Source organism: Balaenoptera physalus, assembly GCF_965194825.1.
Source record: "Balaenoptera physalus genome assembly, chromosome: X".
Lineage (NCBI taxonomy): Eukaryota > Metazoa > Chordata > Mammalia > Artiodactyla > Balaenopteridae > Balaenoptera > Balaenoptera physalus.
In genome coordinates, this window is record NC_138903.1 from 75,443,469 (window position 1) to 75,469,143 (window position 25,675).

At 35.5% G+C, this 25,675-nt stretch overlaps 1 protein-coding gene across 4 annotated transcripts in view; it reads left to right on the forward strand.

Moving 5' to 3' along the window:
* DACH2 (dachshund family transcription factor 2) overlaps positions 1-25,675 on the forward strand; it is a 639,710-nt gene that overhangs the window by 441,137 nt on the left and 172,898 nt on the right. For all 4 annotated transcript variants that reach the window (XM_082447406.1, XM_082447404.1, XM_082447403.1 and 1 more), the window contains one exon: positions 20,096-20,254. In XM_082447406.1, coding sequence (XP_082303532.1) covers positions 20,096-20,254 — 159 coding nt within the window. The remainder of the gene's footprint in view (positions 1-20,095; positions 20,255-25,675) is intronic.

Below are 25,675 nucleotides of genomic sequence, written 5' to 3' on the forward strand. Positions count from 1 at the left end.
CTCACACTGGTTAGAATGTGATTATTTTGGGCATAATCAGAAAATCTACAAAACAATCAATGCTGGAGAGGTTGTGGAGAAAAGGGAACCCTCTTGCACTATTGATGGGAATGTAAACTGATACAGCTACTATGCAGAACAGTATGGAGGTTCCTTAAAAAACTTAAAATAGAACTACCATATGACCCAGCAATCCCACTATTGGGCATATACCCTGAGAAAAGCATAGTTCAAAAAGACACATGCACCCCAGTGTTCATTACAGCTCTATTTACAATAGCCAGGTCATGGAAGCAACCTAAATGCCCATCGCCAGATGAATGGATAATGAAGATGTGGTACATATATACAATGGAATATTACTCAGCCATAAAAAGGAACAAAATTGGGTCATTTGTAGAGACGTGGATGTATCTAGATACTGTCATACAGAGTGAAGTTAAGTCAGAAAGAGAAAAACAAATATCATATATTAAAGCACATATATGGAATCTAGAAAAACGGTACAGATAAACCGTTTTACAAGGCAGAAATAGAGACACAGACGTAGAGAACAAACATATGGACACCAAGTGGGGAAATTGGGGGGGTGGTGTTAGTGGTGGTGGGATGAATTGGGAGATTGGTATTGACATATATACACTAATTTGTATAAAATAGATAAGTAATAATAACCTGCCATATAAAAATATATAAAATAAAATTAAGAAAAAAAACTATCTAGAAAGTTCTCTATAGTTACAGCATTTTTATTGTATTTTGAATAAGGTATGTTTTCATTACTTTAAACCCATTGCTTTTTCTAAAAATTAAACAAGTGTTAACAATCATATTGGATGCAGTAATGCTGCCTTTTCCACTTCAGTTATTCTTTTCACTTGTGGCATTAGGCCTTATATGTTTTGTCCTCTTTTCAGGGATTGACTTCAAAGAAATGCCATTATTTTTCCACTCTTTTTTTCTCTTCATGCATCAAGCTGGCCCTTTTCCTCTTGATGTTTTGCAGCCTCACCCACATTTTCAAAAGACAGAGAAAACACTACCCAGAGTTAGACCATATGATTTATGTTTTTCAAGACTTGCTTTTAAAAGAGGGACCTGAATACAAAAGCTTTCCTGCCTGCTTTTGATTGAGAGGTTTTCTTTTTTTTTTAAATAAATTTATAAATTTATTTATTTATTTATTTATTTATTTATTTATGGCTGCATTGGGTCTTCGTTGCTGCACGTGGGCTTTCTCTAGTTGTGGCGAATGGGGGCTACTCTTCATTGTGGTGTGCGGGCTTCTCATTGTGGTGGCTACTCTTGTTGTGGAACATGGGCTCTAGGCATGCAGACTTCTGTAGTTATGGCACGTGGGCTCAGTAGTTGTGGCTTGCAGGCTCTAGGGCACAGGCTCAGTAGTTGTGGCACACGGGCTTAGTTGCTCCACGACATGTGGGATCTTCCCGGACCAGGGATCAAACCTCTGTCCCCTGCATCGGCAGGTGGATTCTTAACCACTGTGCCACCAGGGAAGTCCCAAGACATTTTCTTTAAAGGCCTTCCCACTTCACCACTCATGGGTCTGCTCACTACAGATTTGGCCTAGTCTAGTAAGCCTTTTTATTTTTAAAAATTTTATTGGAGTATAGTTGATTTACATTTTTGTGTTAGTTTCAGGTGTACAGCGTAATGATTCAGTTATAAATATACATATATTCATTCTTTTTCAGATTCTTTTCCCATATAGGTTATTACAGAATATTGAGTAGAGTTCCCAGTGCTATATCATAGGTCGTTGTTGGTTATCTGTTTTATACATAGTAGTGTGTATATGTTAAACCCAAGCTCCCAATTTATTCCTCCCCCTCCCAAGTTTCCCCTTGGGTAACCATAAGTTTGTTTTCGAAATCTATGTTTGTTTCTGTTTTGTAAATAATTTCCTTTGTATCATTTTTAAATTAGATTCTAGTATGAGTTAGGCTGTCTTTAAAACTCCCACCTTCTCAGTTATGTTCACCAAGTGCCTCATTTTGCTCCTTGGGGTTGAAATAGGGTGCATATGCACAAACAAAGCTTTAGTTAAAAGTATTTATATCAATATGACTTGTATAAACAACGGTTGATGATAGTAGTTTAGTGTGTGCATTCTGGAGCCTGTTTTGGTTCAATTCCTTACTGGCTATGTAAGCTTGGGAAAATTACTAAATCTTTTTGAGCCCAAGTGTTCTCTATAAAATATGACTGATCAGAGTACTACTCTATAGGGTTGTTCTGAGGACTAGATGAATGTTTTCTGGCACATAGTAAGTGTTCAATAAATGTGATTCCCACAGATATGAGATATGTATTGCTATGTTTTTCCAAGTAGTGGCTCATAACTATTAATTGTAGTTTTAATTTCAAACATAGTTATAAAGTTCATTTATGAACTTTTTTTGATACCATCAGCAGTAACTCACAAGTCCCCTCATAATAAATGTGAAAGATTCATTACATATATCCGTAGGCATTAAGAACCCAGACCTAGTAAATATTTCTTATCAAATCCATAATTGTTATGTATTGTTATGGTTACTTTGATTCTGTAATTATTCATTTCCCTTCTCCTACTCCATTTCCTTCTCCTTTCTTTTCCTTTTCCCTTTTAAAAAGCTGTGTTCTTCTATCATCTCTTTTTTTCCATCTAAAATAGATCTTTTTATATTCACTCTAATGCCTCTACTTAAAAAAATATATGTTTTTCCCTTTGTATTGTTATCCTAGGCTCTGGCTTGTATTTCAATTTATTCTATTTTGCCAAGTTTTATAGCTTTCTGTGAACTTTGGTCTTTAGCTAAAAGCCCTATATCTGTTATCTTGTTTCTCTAGTGTAGACTTTGGCTTTATGTAAAATGATGATTCTTTTTTTTCCTGGTGAAATTCTCCTTTCCCCTGGATCTTGTACTTTTACATTGTTTGCCTGCTTACTTTGTTATATTTTATTATATTTTGCATTCATTTTAGAGTGACATTAAAACAATTTTAAAAGGTTATAATCCATTTTTTTCTACCAACATTCTTCTCATTTTAGTGCTTATTTCATCTTTTTAAATATGTTGCTCTTTCTTATGGTTCTTCTTTCAGGAAATCCTAGGATTAATACCCACTGTCTGCCATCCAAACTCAGTGTCCTCTGTACAGAAAGAGAAAAAACAATCTCCTTCTGCTTTCCCAAGACCAGAATATACGTACTTGTTTAGATCTCATTCAACCTCAACATGCTAAGTTGTTTTGTGAATAACTTTCTGAAATGCCCACTATTTTCAGTATCTCTTTTTGTATCTGCTTCTGAGAAAAAGTCTGATTTTGCTAATAGGACGTTTTTTAAGAAAAAGTTTGGAGTATACATTTAAATATTCAAAGGTATTTTATTGTATAATTATCAATAGATTCCTTTACCTACCTTGTGAAATGCGTATTTTTTAAGTATGACTGACTGATGGACAGATTGGGAATTGCTGAATTAATGGGCACATTTCAAATCCTTGGCAAGGCTTGGTGGTAATTACATCTGCTGAACCACTTGATATGTTGTTGGAAGTAGCCCAGTAAGTCATATCTGGAGTTTTTGATTTTCAGTGCTTTAACATACCTGATTATATAGATCATTTTAAGGACAATATGTTAAAATGCATATGGCCATGCAAATAAATGCACTACCCACAAAAATAATGAAATTTTACCTTTGCGGATTATTCATTTAATCTTTGGGGTTCCTGGTGCTCTTCCTTATATTGGTAGTATTGTTAAAAATATATTTACCCTATAGACAACTTAATGATATTAATAACTAAAACATTTTACTTTGTCTTTTATATTCTAAAATAATTTAAATGATAATTGCTTACACTTATTTCATGCTTATTATGTCCAGATAGTGTGCTGTTATACATGTTCTATCTCATTTAATCCTTACAACAACCATAAAGTGGGTAGATAATAATGTCTCTATATTAGATATCAAAAACCATAGCTATTAATTGGAGGAGGCTAGATTCAACCCTAGGTCTGTCTGATGCTCTTTCTACTATGCTATTCTAGTTTGGGGAGGATATAGTCCTTCCTTCTCTTTTTTGCATCTGTCTGTATCTGCCACTATTTTTCTTAGACCTTTACCAGTTGGCAACTGCCAGTCAAGTAAGATCACTCTAACCTCACCACTCCAAGGCATAAAAATCCCCATAAGCAAAATTATTGTATGAGTAATAATTAACTCTCCTCATCTGCTCCAAAAGATCATAACAGCTTCACTTCAGTTTCCTGGGCAAAATTAATTCTATTATCTAGAGACTACTTTATGGTTCCCCCAAATAATTTTTGTTACTCGTAAGGATTACTCTGCAGGAAAGTAGAATTACTTGTAGGGATAATATTGATATACATGTATTATACATTTTACTCATATGTATACATATGATAATTATGTATATCATATTTGATGGGGGCTAAAACCCAGAAAATGTGAATTCATCTGCCTCATTCCATGTGGCCAGTCTGGTCTTTTGCTTTTTTAGGTCTAACTCCTTAGCTTTAAAAGTATGGTTTATTTGGTTACGTTAACAGTGTAATAGAAGCAGTAGCAGTAAATGGCAGGGTAAATAGCAGGTTTGTAGATCATAGCTCTAGTGTGTAAGAAAATGAAAAATGAGGGTTGTAAAAATTGAACATTGTGAATACATATTTTGAGAGGATTTCTGATAGATTGTGAAAAGAAATTTAAGTTTGTGCTTCCTTTTTAATTTTTTTTCAAATTAAGGCAGTTTTCTGAAAACTTTTGCTCATGTACCCCATCAGATAAATAATGAGCATGCTCTTTTAGTATGCATAAGTTGAATTATAAGCTTTATACATGTACTAACATATGTACACAAGGTAGAAATTAAATGTTTAGACTAAGATTAAAAAACAAGATTTCAACTAAAGCATTTTATTTATCAATGATATAAAAACTTTAAAATATATTATTAATAGCAATAAGAACAATACAACTAATATGTCCTATCTGATGACTCCTGACAATATTTTACCTCTTAATGAAGGTGACAAAAAGTTCCTACCAAAAGGAAAAGAATCAGCTCTGCTATTTTATTGTTCTTCTCCTGTGCTTCCATTATCTTCAATCTGTGCTTGTGTTGTCCATTAAGTAAGACATAGTTTAGTTAAAAATAAATAAGGTAGCCCATTAATCCACTCAATTAGGCATACGTAGATCACATCACAATGAGATAAGAGTAAGTGTAACACTGGAGTTGCCAATCGTCAACCACTTGCTCTGCTTCAAAATCCCACTTTTCCTTTGAGATACCTCTAGCACTTGACTGGTGAGGGCATCAGTGATGATCCATATCTTAAATATTAGCAAAACATAATGTTGTACTTCCTTTTCAGTTAAAATAGAAAATAAAAATTGAACATCTTGCTTTATCTTCATCTTTTGTATTTCCTAGGGTATGCATACCTCACTTTAGGGACCTCCAGTTTAAAATATATTTCACAAAAGAATATGTCACAATTTATGAATTCTAGGACTCATATCTTTATAATAAATTCTTATCATTTTTCTCAGCAGTAGATATTCAGTATTTCAGAAATATGACAGAAAAAGGGAAAAGATAAATATTGGTATTATATGATTATTTATTGCAAAGTGACGATAATATGGCTGTCATTTAGACAGACCTCATGCTGTTAAGGGTGACAGAGAAAACTCAAATTCAGATAAGAATGTACTGTCAATGGCTTGAAATTGTATGTTTTTGAGAATCTTTCAACTTTTACTACTTACAGTAGCAAGAAATGAATCCAAATTTCAAAAATACTGTCACGTCACGTACAAAAACGTTCTGTACTAGCCACAGCACACAGTTTATATGAAATTGAAGGATTTTTAAATTTGGCTCCAAGAAACACAAAGTTATACCAGATAAATACAAGGACAACTTAAAAATCTGTGGGGTTCACAGGAGAGTATCAATAATAGATAAGTTTATCATTTGGAATTACAAAATAATAGCAGACAAAACCCCATTTTCTTCCTGTCTTCAGCAAAATTCCTTTTAACCAGAGTCTTTTCCAAGTTATACAGACTAACAGTTTGCAAGAGTTTCTGTGACCCTGTCATCACACTCAGCAGGTCATACAGGAGAGCACTGTGCTTTCATTACATGTGACTTAATTCCCTATATATCTGAATTAATCTTTGAAACTCAATAATGTGATGTTCAGGTTTTAGCTACTGTGCTCTAAAGTGGCACACAGGGAATATGTACATCTTGTAGCATTTTAATTTAGAAACAAATGTACTGGGACTTTGCTTGAGTTTTACATTTACTTAGTGAAACATGTCAGCCTAATTCTTAGAATGATGTATGAGTCAGGTGCAATTTATTTGGGTAAGCCTGAAATGACTACTTAATTTTTAATTATTAAATATACTTTTAAGCAATAATTTTCCATTAATTCCAGATATAAACTTTTGGGCTTGTATTCATATCCTTTAGGGTGGTGATGATGATAATGATAAAAATTTTCATTTTTAATTTTTTTTAAACATTTTTTTAAAACAATAAAGTTGTTTTATTTTCCTAATTAGAGTGATGCTGATACATTGATACAACAGCTATAGAGCATGCCTGTCCATACTCACTCTTCTGTACTAGTGTTCATTGTATGTAAACTTGGTGGTCATGGGACCAAGGTATTCCTTTCTTGCTTTCTGGATACTGCTCTGCTGTTTTCCCCCTACTTTTCTAATTATCCTTCCTGAAACTCCACCTTCTTTATTTTGGTTTTTGATAGCTTATTTTGGCAGCAGTGACAAGGGTCACTTGGAGAAGAAGATCCAAAAGGATCTTCAGGTAGGAAAGTCAGTTAAGAGACTCTTGAGATAAGTGATAGAGTAGCAAGTGTCCAAATGAAGTTGGTGGCAGTGGGAATGGAAATGGAACAAATGCAAGGTCAATTCCAGAGACTCGGTCACTTTAGCAGGGAGTGAAGAGATAGAGAGATGTCAATGATACTTATTAGATAGAGATCTTTGAGGACAAGGGCTCTGTTATCTCTGTTTTCTCAGTGCCTGAGAATGGCACCTGACACATATTGGGAACTCAAAACGTTCCAGTTAAAACAATTAAATTATGCAACTACCAGATATAGAGAGTAAAGGGACAAGATCTTTTTCATTGAATAAGGGTCAATTTAGTATTGGATATGAATATTGGATAAATTGGATACTGAAGATGCTGTAGATACCTCTGTGTATTAAGTTGTTTTACACAAACAACCTGCTGACTCCTTATACTCTAGAATAGCACTATCTAATATAACTTTTTACAGTGAAGGAACTTATCAATATCTGTACCTCCCAATATGGTAGTCTCTAGCCATATGTAGCTTTTGAACATTTGAAATGTGACTAGTGCAACTGAGGAGCTGAATTTTTAATTTTATTCCATTTTACCATATTAAAATTAAAATTTAAATAGCCACATGGAGAAATGTCTATTTAGGTCTTCTGCCCATTTTTGGATTGGGTTGTTTGTTTTTTTGTTATTGAGCTGCATGAGCTGCTTGTAAATCTTGGAGATTAATCCTTTGTCAGTTGCTTCATTTGCAAATATTTTCTCCCATTCTGAGGGTTGTCTTTTGGTCTTGTTTATGGTTTCCTTTGCTGCGCAAAAGCTTTTAAGTTTCATTAGGTCCCATTGTTTATTTGTGTTTTTATATCCATTTCTCTAGGAGGTGGGTCAAAAAGGATCTTGCTGTGATTTATGTCGTAGAGTGTTCTGCCTATGTTTTCCTCTAAGAGTTTGATACTGTCTGGCCTTACACTTAGGTCTTTAATCCATTTTGAGTTTATTTTTGTATATGGTGTCAGGGAGTGTTCTAATTTCATACTTTTACATGTACCTGTCCAGTTTTCCCAGCACCACTTATTGAAGAGGCTGTCTTTTCTCCACTGTATATGCTTGCCTCCTTTATCAAAGATAAGGTGACCATACACTGAGAAAACCATAATTCAAAAAGAGTCATGTACCAAAATGTTCATTGCAGCTCTATTTACAATAGCCAGGACATGGAAACAACCTAAGTGTCCATCATCGGATGAATGGATAAAGAGGATGTGGCACATACATACAATGGAATATTACTCAGCCATAAAAGGAAATGAAATGGAGGTATTTGTAGTGAAGTGGATGGAGTTAGAGTCTGTCATACAGAGTGAAGTAAGTCAGAAAGAGAAAAACAAATACAGTATGCTAACACATATATATGGAATCTAAGGAAAAAAAAAAAAAAGGTCATGAAGAACCTAGTGGCAAGACGGGAATAAAGACACAGACCTACTAGAGAATGGACTTGAGGATATGGGGAGGGGGAGGGGTAAGATGTGACAGGGTGAGAGAGTGGCATGGACATATATTCACTACCAAATGTAAAATAGATAGCTAGTGGGAAGCAGCCGCATAGCACAGGGAGATCAGCTCGGTGCTTTATGACCACCTAGAGGGGTGAGATAGGGAGGGTGGGAGGGAGGGAGACACAAGAAGAAAGAGATATGGGAACATATGTATATGTATAACTTTGTTATAAAGCAGAAGCTAACACACCATTGTAAAGCAATTATACTCCAATAAAGATGTTTAAAAAAAAAAAGCCACATGTGAAGACTGGCTACTATATTGGAGAGTGTAGCCCTAGAGATCCATCAACAAACTGCCATTTTTACCTCTGAGGAAACTTGAAACTCCTAGCCTATAGCCTTAGGATGTGGTTGTTCCTATAGGCAACATTTCAAATCAAATAGAAGACAAGCTTGTTTAGAGACCTCTTCAACATTTTTGAATGGATACTTGTTATCTATTTTCTATAAATATCAGTTGAAACTCCAGAGACAGTGCATATTTTACATTACCAATCTGGACCAATCTAGAAAGTTGCTAAATGTTCACTTTTGTGAATGTATATAAGAAAACCAAATAAAAGCATAATAACAAAGTATGTAGATTGTAGCAGATCTGCACACATACTCCTAGCTTTCCATTCATATATTGCTACTTTTTTAAAATTGAGGAATAATTGACGTGTAACATTATATTAGTTTCAGGTGTACAGCATAATGATTTCATATTTGTATACACTGCTAAATGATCACCACAATAAGTCTAGTTACCATCCATCACCATTCAAAGTTAAAAAATGTATTTCTTTGTGATGAGAACTTTTACTCTCTTATCAACTTTCAAATATGCAATAAAATATTACTAACTGTAGTCACCATGCTGTATATTACATCCTCATGACTAATTTATTTTATAACTGGAAGTTTGTACATCTTGAACCCCTTTGTCCATTTTGCCTGCCCCCCACAACCCCCATCCTGTCTGGCAACCACCAATCTGTTCTCTGTATATATGACTTTTGCTTTGTTTTATTTTGTTGTTCGTTTTTTGTTGTTGTTGTTGCCTTTTAGATTCCATATATAAGTGAAATTATATGGTATTTATCTCTTTCTGTATGACATAATACCCTCTAGATCCATCCATGTTGTCGCAGATGGCAAGACTTCATTCTTTTTTCTGGCTAATGTTCCATTGCATATGTATACCAATCTTCTTTGTCCATTTATCTATCAATGGACACTAAGATTGTTTCCATATCTTGGTTATTGTAAATAACGCTGCAATGAACAAAGAGACACATATATCTTTACAAATTAGCGTTTTTGTTTTCTTCAGATAAATACCCAGAAGAGGAATTACTGAATCATATGGTAGTTCTATTTTTAATTTTTTGAGGAACCTCCATATTGTTATCCATACTGGCTGCACTAATTTACATTCCTACCAACAGTACATGACAGTTGCCTTTTCTCCACATCCTTGCCAACACTTGTTATCTGATGTCTTTTTAAGAACAACTTTTCTGACAGGTTTGAGGTGATATCACATTGTGGTTGTGATTTGCATTTCCCTGATAAATAGTGAAGTTGAGCATCTTTTCATGTGCCTATTGGTCATCTGTATATCTTCTTTGGAAAAATGTCTATTCATGTCCTCTGGCCATTTCTTAATCCAGTTTTTTGTTTCTTTGAGGTTGAGTTTTATGAGTTCTTTGTATTTTTGGATATTAAACACTTATATATGATTTGCAATTTTTTTCCATTCAGTAGGTTGCTTTTTCATTTTTTGATGTTTTGCTTGCTGTTCAGAAGCTTTTTAGTTTGATAAAGTTCCACTTGTTTATTTTTGCTTTTGTTGCCTTTGCTTTTGGGGTCAGATCCAAATAATCATTTCCAAGACAAATGTCAAAGTGTTACTGCCTATGTTTCCTCCTAGAAGTTTTATGGTTTCAGGTCTCACATTCATGTCTTTAATCCATCTTGAGTTAATTTGTGTGTAAATTGTAAGATAGTAGTCTAGTTTTATTCTTTTGAATATGGCTGTCCAGTTTTCCCAACACTATTTATTGAAGAGACTGTCCTTTCCCCATTGTGTATTCATGCCTCCTTTGTCATACATTAATTGACCATATGCATGGGATTATTTCTACACTCTTGATTCTGTTCCATTCATCTATGTGTCTGCTTTTATGTCAATACCATATTTTTTGATTATTGTAGCTTTGTAATATAGTTTGAAATCAGGGAGCATGATGCCCCCAACTTTGTTCTTCTTTCTCAAGATTGCTTCAGCTATTCAGTGTCTTTTTTGTATCCGTAGAAATTTTAGGATCTTTTTGTTGTATTTCTGTGAAAAAAGTCATTGATTTTGAGAGGGAATGCATTGCATCTGTAGATTGCTTGAGTAATATTGATATTTTAACAGTATGAATTCTTCCAATCCATGAGCACAGAATATCTTTCCATTTATTTGTGTCTTCTTCAATTTCTTTCATCAGAGTATTATAGTTTTCAGTGTATAGGTCTTCCACTTCCTTGGTCAAATTTACTTCTAGCTGTATTATTCTTTTTCATGCACTTGTAAATGGAATTGTTTTCTTATTTTCTCTTTCTCATAGTTAATTGTTAGTGTATAGAAATGAAAAATTAATCAATTTTTGTATATTGATTTTGTATCCTGCAACTTTACTGGATTCTTTTATTAATTCCAACAGTTTTTCTATAGAGTCTTTAGGATTTTCTATATATAGAATCATGTCATCTGCACACATTGATAGTTTCACTTTGTCCTTTCTAATTTGGATGTCTTTTATTGCTTTTACTTGCCTAATTGCTCTGGCTAAGACTTCTACTACTATGCCGAATAAAAGTATCTTGAGATTTTAGAGGGAAAGCTCTCAGCTTTTCAATATTGAGTGTGATGTAAGCTGTGGGCTTGACATATATGGCCTTTATTATGTTGAAGTACATTCCCCCTATACCCACTTGGTTAAAAGTTTTTAATCATAAAAGGGTGTTGAATTTTGTCAAATGCTTTTTCTCCATCTACTGAGACGATCATATGATTTTTTTTGAACATGATATTTCTTTCCATTTACTTGTGTCTTCTTTAAATTCTTTCATTAATGTTTTGTAGTTTTTTTTAAACATCTTTATTGTAGTATAATTGCTTTACAATGGTGTGTTAGTTTCTGCTTTATAACAAAGTGAATCAGTTATACATATACATATGTCCCCATATCTCTTCCCTCTTGCGTCTGCCTCCCTCCCACCCTCCCTATCCCACCCCTCTAGGTGGTCACAAAGCACAGAGCTGATCTCCCTGTGCTATGCTATGCAGCTGCTTCCCACTAGCTATCTATTTTATGTTTGGTAGTGTATATATGTCCATGCCACTCTCTCACTTTGTCCCAGCTTACCCTTCCCCCTCCCCATATCCTCAAGTCCATTCTCTAGTAGGTCTGTGTCTTTATTCCCATCTTGCCCCTAGGTTCTTCATGACCATTTTTTTTTTCTTTTTTTCTTTTTTTTTTTTAGATTCCATATATATGTACCAAAATGTTCATTGCAGCTCTATTTACAATAGCCAGGATATGGAAGAAACCTAAGTGTCCATCAACAGATGAATGGATAAAGAAGATGTGGCACATATATACAATGGAATATTACTCAGCCATAAAAAGAAATGAAGTTGAGTTATTTGTAGTGAGGTGGATGGACCTATAGTCTGTCATACAGAGTGAAGTAAGTCAGAAAGAGAAAATCAAATACCGTATGCTAACACATATATATGGATCATATGATTTTTATTCTTCAGTTTGTTAATGTGATATATCACATTGATTGATTTGTGGATATTGAACCACCCTTGCATCTGTGTGATAAAACCCACTTGATTGTGTTGTATGATCTGTTTAATGTATTCTTGAATTTGGTTTGTTAATTTTTTTTTAGGAATTTTGCATCTATGTTTATCATTGATATTGGCTTGCGGCTTTGTGTGTGTGTGTGTGTTTGTGTGTGTGTGTGGTGTCCTTGTCTGGTTTTGGTACCATGGTAATGTTAGCCTTATAAAATGAGTCTGGAAGCATTTCCTCCTCTTCAGTTTTTTAGAAGAGTCTGAGAAAGATAGGTATTAAATCTCTGAACATTTAGTAGAATTCATGTAGTCCTGGACTTCTCTTTGTTGAGAGATTTTTGATTACTGATTCAACCTCCTTACTAGTAATCCGTCTACTCAGATTTTCTATTTTTTCGTGATTCAGTTTTAGACAATTGTATGTTTCTAGGAATTTATTAATTTATTTAGCTTGTCGAATTTGTTGGCATATAATTGTTCATAGTAGTCTATTATGATACTTCAGACTTCTTTGGTGTCAGTTGGAAATTCTCTTTCATTTCTGATTTTGAGTTCTCGTTCTCACTTTAATAAATAGTGAGTCTAGCTAAAATTGTCAAATTTTCTTTTTGCTGTTCTGTTTGGGTGAGTTCCACTGCCCTGTGTTTCAGATCGATGATTACTTCTTCTGCTTCATCTAGTCTGCTGTGGAACCACTCTAGTGTATTTTTCAGTTTATTTATTGTGTTCTTTAGCTCTGTGAGTTGTGTTTTGGGCTTTCTTATATTTACTGTCTCTTTGTTGAAGCTCTCACTGTGTTCACCCATTCATCTCCTGAGTTTGCTGAGCATCTTTATGATCATTACTTTGAACTATTTATTAGGTAATTTATTGCCATTTCATTCAGTTTTTCTCCTGATGTTTTATCTTTTTCTTTTATTTGTAGCATATTCCTCTGTTCCTTCATTTTACTTGAATCTCTGTGTTTGTTTCTATGTATTAGGTGAAACAGCTACCTCTCCCAGTCTTGAAGGAGTGACCTTGTGTAGAATATGAACCTTAACGTTCAACCTTGCTCTAGCTCTCGATTGTGTTCTGAAATTTTGTGAATGTCTAAGCAGCTTGATTTATCCTTGATAGGTCTTGGTTATTGAGTGTGTGCCAATACCTGTCAGTGTTCCAAAGGGGTAATCTTAGCACCTAGTTTCAAGTTGAGTGGAAGTCAGATTCTCAGGCTGCAGCTTTTAAAAAATCAAATATATACAGTCTTGTGGGACCGAGTTGTAAATCCTGCTTGCCCCCTGACTAGGTTATCTGCAGATGTCTCCTGGGTGATAGTTTCAAAAATTGGGGCAGATGAGTGTACAAGTTCCTTTCTGGGAATTACCAAGCTGTAGTGAGGCCAAGGAAAAATGAAAAGATGGCATTCCCTAGCCTGTGTTTCCTGAGAGCCCCTCCATAGCCTCTAGAAGTGTGGCAAACCTGAAACCTGCCCCTCAGGCTGAAACTCAAGGACAAGTAAATAGGCCTTTTTCACAGGAAAACTGGGGATGTGCGTCAATTTGCTGTGAAGTGTCCTGTAGCCCACCAAGAACTGTCTCTCCAATTGTTTTAGTCATGTGTGGCTCAGCAACACAAGTCCCCCTAGCCAAAAGAGCCAGGCAAGCTAGCAGTGTCCCCTGTGTGGACTCTGTATGCCTGCTGGTTTTTACCAAAGCAGGGGGAGAGTGCAGGGCTTGGGCATATCTGCTGGCTTCAGCTTTAGTGAGGCAGCAGAAGAGCAGAGGGTTAAGGCCCACCTGCTGGCTATAGCAAGGCAGTGGGATGGTGCAGGGCTAGGGTACTCCCGCCTTTTTAAATTAGCAAGTGGGAGAGCACAGGGGCGGGGCATGCCCACTGGCTTTAGTGGGACAGTGGAAGAGTGCTGTGACTGTGCATGCCAGTTGGTGCTACCATGGTAGGGGAACAGTGCCAAATTGGTGCTGGCCAGTGTCAGTGCCAGCCAGGTAGAAGTAGAGGGCAAAAATGCCACCCTCCGGTGCCTCTGTCCCTGGACAGAGTCCCACCAGACACATACCCTTTCACAAGATGCTTTAAGATTAGCAAATAAATCTCCTTGACATATAGTTTAGGCACTATGCAAACTGCTGTTTTTGTGCTGGGTCCCGGGGTGAGTGAGTCTGTGAGTGAGCACTTTAAGAGTAGAATCTCAGTCCCCTACAGCTCTTTGGGTTCCTGCATGTAAACTTTGTTGGTCTTCAAAGCCACACATTTTGGAGGCTCAGGTCTTCAGTGTAGGTCTCAGTGTTTGGGGTGCTGACATTGGGTACAAACCCCTTACTCCTCAGGGAAAGTGTCATATTTTTTAGATCACTCCCAATTTAATGATTTAATTATGACTTTTTTTGTACTAAAGGCTACATGATATTTAGAGTCATCAAGCAATGTGCCTTCAGCTAGAACTCTAGCTAAACAAAGAAGTCTATGAATGAGAAAACAAGCTTTATTTAGGTCATATGCTACATAGACTTTGCTTCTTATTTGGCTGCTTGCTTTGTGCCTTATGTATATAAGATTACTGGAAACATGATCAATTTAGGCCCATATTTCAAATAGTCTGAGTTATATGTTTTGTTCTGGCTACAAAAGGCTGAAATTAAGGATAGCTTATTATAAATATTTATATTTTTTTCATATCCAAGACCATACTTTTAGATTTCATAATTAACTTATATTTTCTCATAATAAGTAGCATTTACATTTTTGCTTTCCAATTTATATTAGCAACTCCTACTATATTATTCTTCTTAAACTTCAAAAGACACACTCAACTTTAATCAGAAGAAAGAGCTCCTTTTTTTAATATGAAATCCTTGTAGATGACTCAAACCTAGTAGTCTTAAAAACTCAAACACACAGAAGTAGTAGTTTATGAATTTACAGAGGATTACTCACCCCTATGGGGGGTATGATGATCACTGATTACTAAATTATCCTGATACCCTTCACTGTGATTTCTGTCAATGTGTTATTAGCTCCTTTCCACTCGTTCTTAACAGCAAAGCACATTAAGAAAGTGAAGGCCAGTAGTCTGGTAAAATGAGAGTGTTATGGTTAAGAATGATGTGTGGTATTGGTACTTAGAGCCTTACTGGTGGATTTCTTTTATACCCATTTGAAATAAATTGAGGGTTTTGGCTTGTAGGCCTATGATAATTTGTTTGAAACATATACTATTTTCCATTACTTTTCATGAACCTGACCACAGTAAACATTCTGTTATTAGGTGTGTCAGAAGAATGGGGGGGTTGGAAGAATACTAGTTAGGCAAAATTTTGGTGAATTAAAATACTGCCTTGGGTCCTACTCATGTTCCTGCTTCTTTTCAAAATTATTATTTTTAAGTAAATGGATATAAAGGTCCTGTCCATCTCTGAAATTCTATATGTGTCTATTGCAAAGTCCCCATGATTCAGAAGCCTCTTCCTTCTGGCCACTTCTCCCACAAAGAAAAAGCAGCAAAAATAAACAATCCTCTGGGAACCCTAACATTTCACAATGGGTTTTAAAGAAAAAATAAATTGCAACTTAAGAGTTTATAACTAAGACAACAAAAGTTTGTTAAATGCTTTGTCAAATTAATATTTCCTCATAGTTCGTCACTTAATTATTCTTATGCTGATTCTAATTAAGAATATGTTTCTACTACGTGGAAGCTTATAAAATGTACTTCTCTCTAGCTTTCTCATTGGAAAGACTGGGATCATATTAATTAGTTAACTATAGTATTAATGTATAACAGTCCCTATACTGCTTATTTCATAGTTTTAGTTTTTCTAAACATTGAGCTAAAATAGTGATAAGTAGATGATATGGAAAAGCTGAAATCATTGATTCAATTCTTAAGGATTAGCTGTGTTTTCTACATTTTCTTTCTCTACTTAGGACTGTGTTGGGTTAGGTTTATACTTAATATGAAGCTCCTTGAAGTAAAGATGAAGGCTTTGATAAGCCTTCTCTGTTTGCCCTAACTACTACCTTTTTGGTTTCTTAGACATGCCTTGTTGAAATGCTGTCCAGTTTTTCTTCTCTTTACTAGAGGGATTCCCTCTTAAAGCTAGTATTATCTGATTCAGTAAAGGGTACATACACTTGGATTATGGGCTGAATTGTGTGCCTCAAAAATTCATATGTTGAAGGCCTGCAGTACCTCAGAATGTGACCATATTTGGAGATAACATCTTTAAAGGGTGATTAAGTTAAAATAAAGCCCTTAGAGTGGCCTCTAATTCAATCTGCTTGGTATCCCTATAAGAAGATGAAATTTGAACACATAAAGAGACACCAGAGATGCACACACATAGAAGAAAGACCATGAAAGGACACAAGGAGAAGATAGCTATCTGCAACCCAAGAAGAGAGGCCTTGGGAGAAACCAAATCTGTTGACACCTTGATATTGGACTTCTAGCCTCCAGAACTGTGAGAAAATTAATTTTTGTTGTTTAATCTACCCACTCCATGGTGTCTTTGTCCATTTGGTCTGCTATAACAGAAATTCCATAGATGGGTGGCTTGTAAACAACAGGGCATTTATTTCTCACAGTTCTGGAAGCTGGAAGACCAAAATCAAGGTGATGGTTGATTTAGTATCTGGTGAGGACCCACTTCCTGGTTCACAGACAACCATATTTTTGCTGTGTCCTCACATGGTATAACGGGGCTCAGGATGTGCCCTTCACAGAGTGGTAGAAAAAGGTTGACTCTAGATTACATTGGTAAAAACAATTTGTTAGCTTTAAGTGCAGTGGATGTTATTACAGATTGGCACAAGGGCATAGGGAAATGTAAAATTTGGGGCTACCAAAGCCTCCATACTGAGTCATAAGTCAATTTGTATAGACTTTAAAATGATAAGTATTTTAGGTCAAAAGACAAAAATGTGTCCAGAGCTTCCTATGCAAATATCAAGGATGTCCCATACTCCTCTGTCACTCACTTCATATATAGTTGCCTTAAGAATGCAGGATAATTTCATGTATTTATACTTGGTGAAGATGGGCACAGCTGGTAACCAGCTTCCTGGATCATTTTTAACCCAGTAGTTAAAAAGATGAGAATTGTTGGAAAAAGTTCATCTAAAGCTCTCATAAAAGTAGACACAAAAACACCTGGAATCCTTTATTGCAGTTTAAAAATCATTTATATTCAAGTTATTTGGAATATGTAATATATAAAACATTAGACAATATCTAATGTACCATTTGTTATTGAAAATTGACTAAAGGATTTTCAATTTATAAAATAAATATTGACATAATCTCAGCCCTAGTATTGTTGCATGCTGTTGCTGCTGTGATGGTGCAATACCATGTTAATATCAATGGTATAATTTAGTGTCTTCTAAATGTATCTTTCTTTGTCAATGTGTCGCTCATCATTTTACAAATTACAGTTCTGTAATGGTGAGATAATTCATATCTTGGACATAGTGCTAAAATGATGAAGTGTTTCCGTTGTTGCTCAGCAATTGATCTTCCAAAATTTTGCATTTTCTGGTATTAATCATGTTTAGGGGCCCAATGTTACTATAAAGAATTCTCAGTGTTGCAATGTGGTTACTTTCATCATTTATTAAGATACTCCCCTCATCCCCCTCCGCCATTCTTGTTCATTATAGCATAACAACGTCATATTGATTTTAATTGGAATTTCAAATTTGTGAATGCTAAATTATGTCAATGCACCAACCATAAAATACCTCCCTGCTCTTAGGCAGTGACTAACAACAGCAAACATCTGGATGAAAAGAGAGAACAACTGATGTAATCATAAGAGTGTTGCATGTTTTCAGTAAACACACCAAACCTCAACATGATCAAAGGACTGATTTCTGGTCCATTAAGCCAATCTATCAAATTCAACCAAATTGCCTATCTTTTAAGCTTCCATGCATGTTAACTGAACGGCTTAAAGCAGAAACTGAACAATTAGCTACTTATTTCTTCCCCATTTGATTGGAAAACTTTGTTTTTATAAGCATGGCCAAGTACCCCTCAGACTTTATATATGCTGATGGAGAATCTAGTGTTTCCTTGTCTGAAATTTGCCTAATTGGAAATTGGCCAAGACTCCCACTTTTGGATTAGAAATTGACTTTGGCCACAAGATGACTTGAAAGAGTCTAGCAGAGGGGATTGATTCCCAGAAGTGGGATAAGAGCAGATGAATGGGTTAAAAGGTTAAAAAACAAAACAAAAGCAAACAAACAAATAAAAACCTCCCAAAGATTCTAGCAGTTTGCTTAAATAAATTTTAAATCTTCAGGGAGAACACCACTTTGCCTTGAAAACATTTCCCTAAAAAGTCTACAACTCTAAAAGCTGATTTTGCAAATGTGATACTTGAAAGCAAAAGTATAAACTAAGTAAATACTCTATTTTATAAATAAAAACATGCAACCTCTTTGACCCAGAAATCATACTCTAGGGAATTGATTGAGTCTAAGGAAATATTCAAATGAATGTTGTTATTACAGTAAATTTATAATAGTGACAAATTTGAAACAAACTTATAATCCAATGTTTAATAAACTATAGTACATTAACTCAGTAGACTGCTATGTAGCCATTACACTTTGTAAATCTGATACCTGAAGCAACATGGCAGAGATGTTTATAATGTATAAATGAGTATCCATATGAACAAAGCCTAGGAGGAAACTCAAAGAAGTGAAAAAAATTACAATGTTGAATGTTAGGAATATGAGCATCTTGATTTCTTTCTACTTTTTTCTTAAGCCAGTAAGTGCACATATTTTACAGAATGCCCAAGATCCCCAGGCCTAAATCTTTCCACAAAACAGGGTCAGTGTTTTGGCAAGCAGATGGGATAGAGTCAGCCAGTTGGAGATGCTAATGTCACAATTCCAGCATGGGAATAAGAGCAGAACCACTGATCTCTGAATTAAGGAAATACATCAAGTGAATAGATGGGGCTGCCCACACAACCATTTTGTTTTCTAAAGCCAGACTGTGTGCTACTGCAGTGATTGGAATTCAACCCCTACCCCTCTGTTTAAAGTATTCTTCTTAAAAGGATGCCCTGCAAATAATTTTGTGGTTGTTTCCTATATGCTTTTAAGCAATGGTTCTGCCCCACAGTATGCTAAGTGCCAGATGAAATAGCTATGCCACTGTAGATTATTATGATGATATAGTAGTCTGCATTTATGCATACTTTACTTCACTCTCTACTATGGATGATCAAAGTAAAGCACAATTTCAAATTGAGAGCTGTGGTTTTATGTTTTATCCAGCTTATTTTGTATAAAAGCCTGCTGTGTATGAAGAGATTAACTTTTTGAGGGCTGGATCTGAGAACAAAATAACTGATCATTTTGTATCTTACCACATATTTTTGCATGTCATCATGCTCTTATGAATGTGTTTCTTTTGAGTGAATAGCAACTGCTCTTCATTAAGATATAGCACACGTATGTTAGAGGGTTGGAAGGAGAGGCAGTAATGTTCAGTTAAAGGCCTTCAACATATAAACTCTTTCAAAAGTTATTCATTATGCTTCCAGATTTTTTAGACTACCTGTAAGACAAGTGAGCCTATATTATTAGTGAAAGCTGTTTAGTCTTCCCAGAGTCAGCTTAAATCCAAGGCTATTGAAAGTTTTTGAAACCATCATAAAAATGAGTCACTTATGTTTAATAATAATTTTCTATATAGTAATATTAATAATTACAACCCTAAAAAGGGAGTTTAAAAATCCTTCTCATGGAAAGTTGTTAACTTGCAATCTGTTTATATGAATGTTTTTCAGGTGGAAGTGACTCTTCCTGGGATAAGGATAAGATGCAGTCTCCTCTTGCTGTTCCTGGACCCCAACATGGAATTGCTCATGCAGCCCTGGCTGGCCAGCCAGGCCTTGGAGGAGCTCATACCCTCAATCCACTGCAGCAGAACCACCTGCTGGCCAATAGTATGTATACTGTCCTCTCAAAATTTGGTGTGTAAGAAAAATACCACCCAGGAACCACTGGACAACTTGCAATATCAGGGATGGTTTATTTCTCTTTGATAAGGTTTAACAATTTGAAGTTAGGAAGGTAGATAAAGAGGAATTCATTTGAAAGGGTGAGGTTTTTAGAACACAGATATATTGAGTGGCCATATAGCAGAGTAGAGGTACATAGGAAGCTATGTAAGAGAGTAGTTAAGAATTCTGACTATAGTCACATAAACTTGGGTTTGAATTCCACATCTTTTGAATTCTGTATCACTGTCTTGCTCTGGAGAAGTCAGATAACTTTTCCAAGTCTCAGTTTCCACAACTACAAAATAGGAATAAAAATATACCTAGGCATTAAGGCTATTGAGAGGGCTAAAAATAATAAAGGAAAAACTGTTAGCAGTGACTTGCATATAGTAAGTACTTATTACTCAGTAGTCAAGCTACAGCTGAATTATACAAATTCAGGTTTAGATAATGTTTTTAGGAACTTCAAAGACTCAGAAATCTTTCTGTAAGGAAGCAGGCCTTATATATATTGCTTAGCTAAAATCTTACCTTTCTTACAGACAGGAAATCTGGGAGAAGAATTCCATTATTCCTTTCTCTGAGACTTTCATTCCCCCACTAGGATTAAGACAACAGAGGAATTCTGAGATATTTTAACATGATGTCCTAAATCTTAATGAAATTCATCAGTTATTAAGCATATAAAATAAGTTATGGTGTCATCCTTTAAGGAGATTATAATCTAAAGGGTGAAATGTCTCATAAAAAATGTTATGTTAAGCAAAAACAAATAAACTGAATGCCAGAAAAGTTGTAAATATTATAAGTCAAAACCAACTGATTAAGATAGACTTATGTCATAAAGAAGGGGAACCTAGAAGACTTCTTGTTTCTGGTCTGACATGTAAAGAGCTTATAAGTTGTCATTCTTGTCCTCACAACAAGAAAAAAGTGGACAGTCTGAAAATCAAGAGCTCTTTTAAATCCATCAGAGACTGAGTACACAGGGTACAGTTATCCCCCAAACTGGATAGATTGGCAGATACAGAAAATCACAGATTATAGGGAGCAGAAGCCAGAGCTAGAGCCTGGTAGAAGCATTTAAAGAGTAATTGAGTTATTTCTGAAGATTCAGAGTAGATCTAGCTTGAGAGATAAAAACTCCTGGGGGCCCATGCTTAGGGGGTCCCTACAGTTTCATGAGTTTTACCTCCAAAGCCCCATGAGGTTCTCAGGATGAAGACTTGATAAAGTTGTCCTCATGCTTCTAGAAGAGGAGAGAAAAAATAACCATTTCAAAATATGTCCAGAATGTTCTGTTCTCCTTAACAGAAGTCCATCCTCAAAGGAAACTACTTTACCAGAGCTTAAACTATTTGGTTTCACCACAGCCTGACTTGGGGGAAGGGATACAGTAAACTCCAGTACCCTGTAGCCATTGATGCAAGGGAATAGAGATACAAAACTCCAGCCCCTTTAATTTTTCATGTGGGGAAAGAGAAATACTCAACTCTAATCCCCTCTAGCCTTCCTGTCTCACCTAAGAGGGCAAAAAGGCAGAAAAGAACTTGTGAAAGTCACAGCCCAAGGACAGAGTCTCACTAGGAGACTGAGACTTAATCATAGGATTATAGACCGTTTCTTCTCTCTACACATTAGGGCTCTGCCTAGTAACAGGGGGTTACTACTGAAAGAACAGAAAGCCTCAGAAAGCCTCTAGGAAAAAACAAAGACAACAGGGAAGATAGGAAAATACAGCTGCTAATATGACAGTTACAGCAAACAGAAAACAGTCTAACTCCTTGCCAATAAACATAAAACTTCCCAATAAAGGTCTGTTTATGTCACTTCCCTTTACCCAATACACAATTTCTGGCTTTAAACAAAAAAATTGCAAGGCATGTAAAAGGCAAAAAACACAGTATGAAGAGAAAAAGCAAGTGACAGTACCAGAATTAGATACAGCAGATATTTTAGAATTATCAGACTAGGAATTTTAAATGACTATGATTAATATACTAACAGAATGGGAAAAGTGGAAAACAAAAGTATTCATGGAAATTTTAAGCAGAGAAAGGGAAAATCTAAGCATCAAAAGGAAATACTGAAAATCAAAAATACTTCAATAAAATGAAGAATGCCTAAGATGGGCTCATCAGTAGACTGGCCAGGGTCAAGGCAAGGATTAGGAAACTTGGAGATATGTCAATAGAAACTTCCCAAACTGAAAAAACAAAGCAAAAATGAATGGAAAAAAAAAACAAATGGAACAGCATATCCAAGAACTGTGTGGCAATTACAAAAGGTGTAGCACACATGTAATGGAAATACTAGAAGGACAAGATAGAGGGAAAGGAACAGAAGAAATATTTGAAGTAACAATGGCCGAAAAATTTCCCAAATTAATGAGAGACTCCAAACTACAGATCCAGAAAGCTCACAAAACACTAAGAAAGATACATATTAACAAATTTACTGCTATGCATATTATAGTCAAAATGGAAAATCAAAAAGAAAAAATCTTGAAGGAAGACAGAGGGAAAAAAAAAAAAACAAAATCTCCTTACACATACAGGAACAAAGAGAAGAATTACTTTAGACTTACTTTCAGAAACCAGGCATTAAAGAATAGAGTGGTGTGAAATTGTTGGTGATGAAAGAAAAAATTCCACCAACCTAGAATTTTGTATCCAGTGAAATTTTCCTTTAAAAGTGTGGAAATAAAGACTTCCTCAGATGAACAAAAGTTAAAGGAATTTGTTACCATACCACCAGATCTGCCCTGTAAAAAATGTTAAAAGAAAGTCTTCAGAGAGAAGGAAAATGGTATAGGTCAGAAAGTTGGATCTACAAAAAGAAAGGAAGAGAGTTAGAGAAGGAATAAATTAAGGTAAATATTATATGTGTGTATATATATATTTATATATATATATATATATATTCTTAATCGAACAAATAAACTGTTCCAAATAACAATAACAATGATATATTGGGTGATTATACTTTATGGATAAGTGAATAAGTGATATAAATGACAGTGATGTTATAAAGGACAGGAGGGAGGAATTGGAAATACTCTGCTATAAGGTAACTTCACTACCCATGAAATGGCTTAGTGTTATTTGAAAGCAGATTTAAATAAGTTGTAAAATGTATATTACAAACTCCAGGGAAATCACTTAATTTTTTTAAAAAATAAGTATAATTAACATGATAAAAGAAGAGAGAAAAATGAATCATATAAAATGGTCAGTTAACACCAGAGAAGGCAACAAAAGAGTGGAAGACAAGATTTTAAAAAAAGAAGAAACAAGGACATGAATAGAAAACAGTAACAAATATGATAGCTACCTATCCAACTATCATAATCACTTTAAATATGATTGGTCTAAATACACCAATTAAAGACATAGACTGACCCATGAATATTAGTGACCTGGGATATTGATGATTTTGCTTGTACTTACTTAAACAAAATACTTCTTGTATAATCAGGTATCAAGTAAAAAAAAAAAGAAAAGGGCTTCCCTGGTGGCACAGTGGTTGAGAATCTGCCTGCCAATGCAGGGGACACGGGTTCGAGCCCTGGTCTGGGAAGATCCCACATGCCGCGGAGCAACTAGGCCCGTGAGCCACAATTACTGAGCCTGCGTGTCTGGAGCCTGTGCTCCGCAACAAGAGAGGCTGCGATAATGAGAGGCCCGTGCACCACAATGAAGAGTGGCCCCCACTTGCCCCAACTGGAGAAAGCCCTCGTACAGAAACGAAGACCCAACACAGCCAAAAATAAATAAATAAATAAATAAAATTTAAAAAAAAAAGAAAAAAAAAACAAAAGCAACAACAACAAAAAGAAAAAATAATGGAGACAAAGTAGATAAGAAAACCCAGGAGCCAGCCATGCTGAGAACCACCCTCCCACCAGTGGGCTGGCACAATCGCTGAGACTGCCTGAACAGTGCAGCCAGCCCAGTCAACACCCAGCCCTACACACCAGTGGGCTTGAAGCCATTGCACAAGGAAAGGCCTGGCAGCCAAATGGGCTGGGGACTAACCCCACCTACCAGTGTGCCCATAGTAATTGAACCCATCACAACAGAAGGGCTCATGCAGCCCACACAGAAGACACTCCTAGAGCACATAGCTCTGCCGACCAGAAGGATTATGCTGCTGTGCCCCATAGGACGTCTCCTATAAAAGGCCAATTTTCCAAAATCAGGAAATGTAACCAACCTACTTAATACATAGAAATATACATAGAAAATTAGGCAAAGTGAGGAGACAGAGGAATGTGTTCCAAACAAAGGAACAAGACAAAACCACAGAAGAAGAACATAGTGAAGTGGAAATAAGCAATCTACCCAATAAAGAGTTCAATTTAATAATCATAAAGATGCTCAATGAAGTCAGGAGAAGAATAGATGAACACAGTGAGAAGCTTAACAAATAGGTAGAAAATATGAAGAAGAACTAAACAGAAATGAAGAATACAATAACCTAAATAAAAAATGAACTAGAAGGGATCAATAGTAGATTAGATGATACAGAGGAATGCATTGGCAAAACGGAAGACAAAGTAGTGGAAATCACTCAAGCTGAACAGAAAAAAGGAAAAGAATTTTAAAAAATGAGAACAGTTTAGAAGACATCTGGGACAACATCAAGCATTCTAACATCAACATGCTGGGGGGGCAGGAGGAAAAGAGAGGGCAGAGAACTTATTTGAAGAAATAATATCTGAAAACTTCCCTACCCTGGGAAAGGAAATGGACATCCAGGTCCAGGAAGCACAGATAGTCCCAAACAAGGTGAAACCAAACAGATCCACATGAAGACAAATTATAATTAAAATGACAAAAAATAAAGAGAAAATCTTAAAAACAGTAATATGCAAGCAGCTGGTTACTTTGAAGGGAACTTCCATAAAACAATCAGACCCTTATCAGCAGAAACTTTGCAGGCCAGAAATGACTGGCATGATGAAAGTGATTAATGGCAAAAACCTACAACCAAGAATAAACATCTGGTAAGGCTGTCGTTCATATTTGAAGGAGAGATAGTTTTACAGACAAGCAAAAACTAAAGAGTTCAGCACCACTAAAACTGCTTTGCAAGAAATGTTAAAAGAACTTCTTTAAGCGGGAAAGACCACAACTAGAAATATAAACATTATGAAAGGAAATGTCTCATTGGTAAAGGCAAACATACAGGAAAGGTAGTAGATAAACCACTTAAAAGCTGGTAGTAAGGTTAAAAGATAAAAGTAGTAAAATCATCTATATCCACAATAAGTAGTTAAGTGATATACAAAACAAAAAAATGTAAAATATGACATCAAAAACATTACCTGTGAGGGATGGAGAATAAAATGCAGGGTTGTTA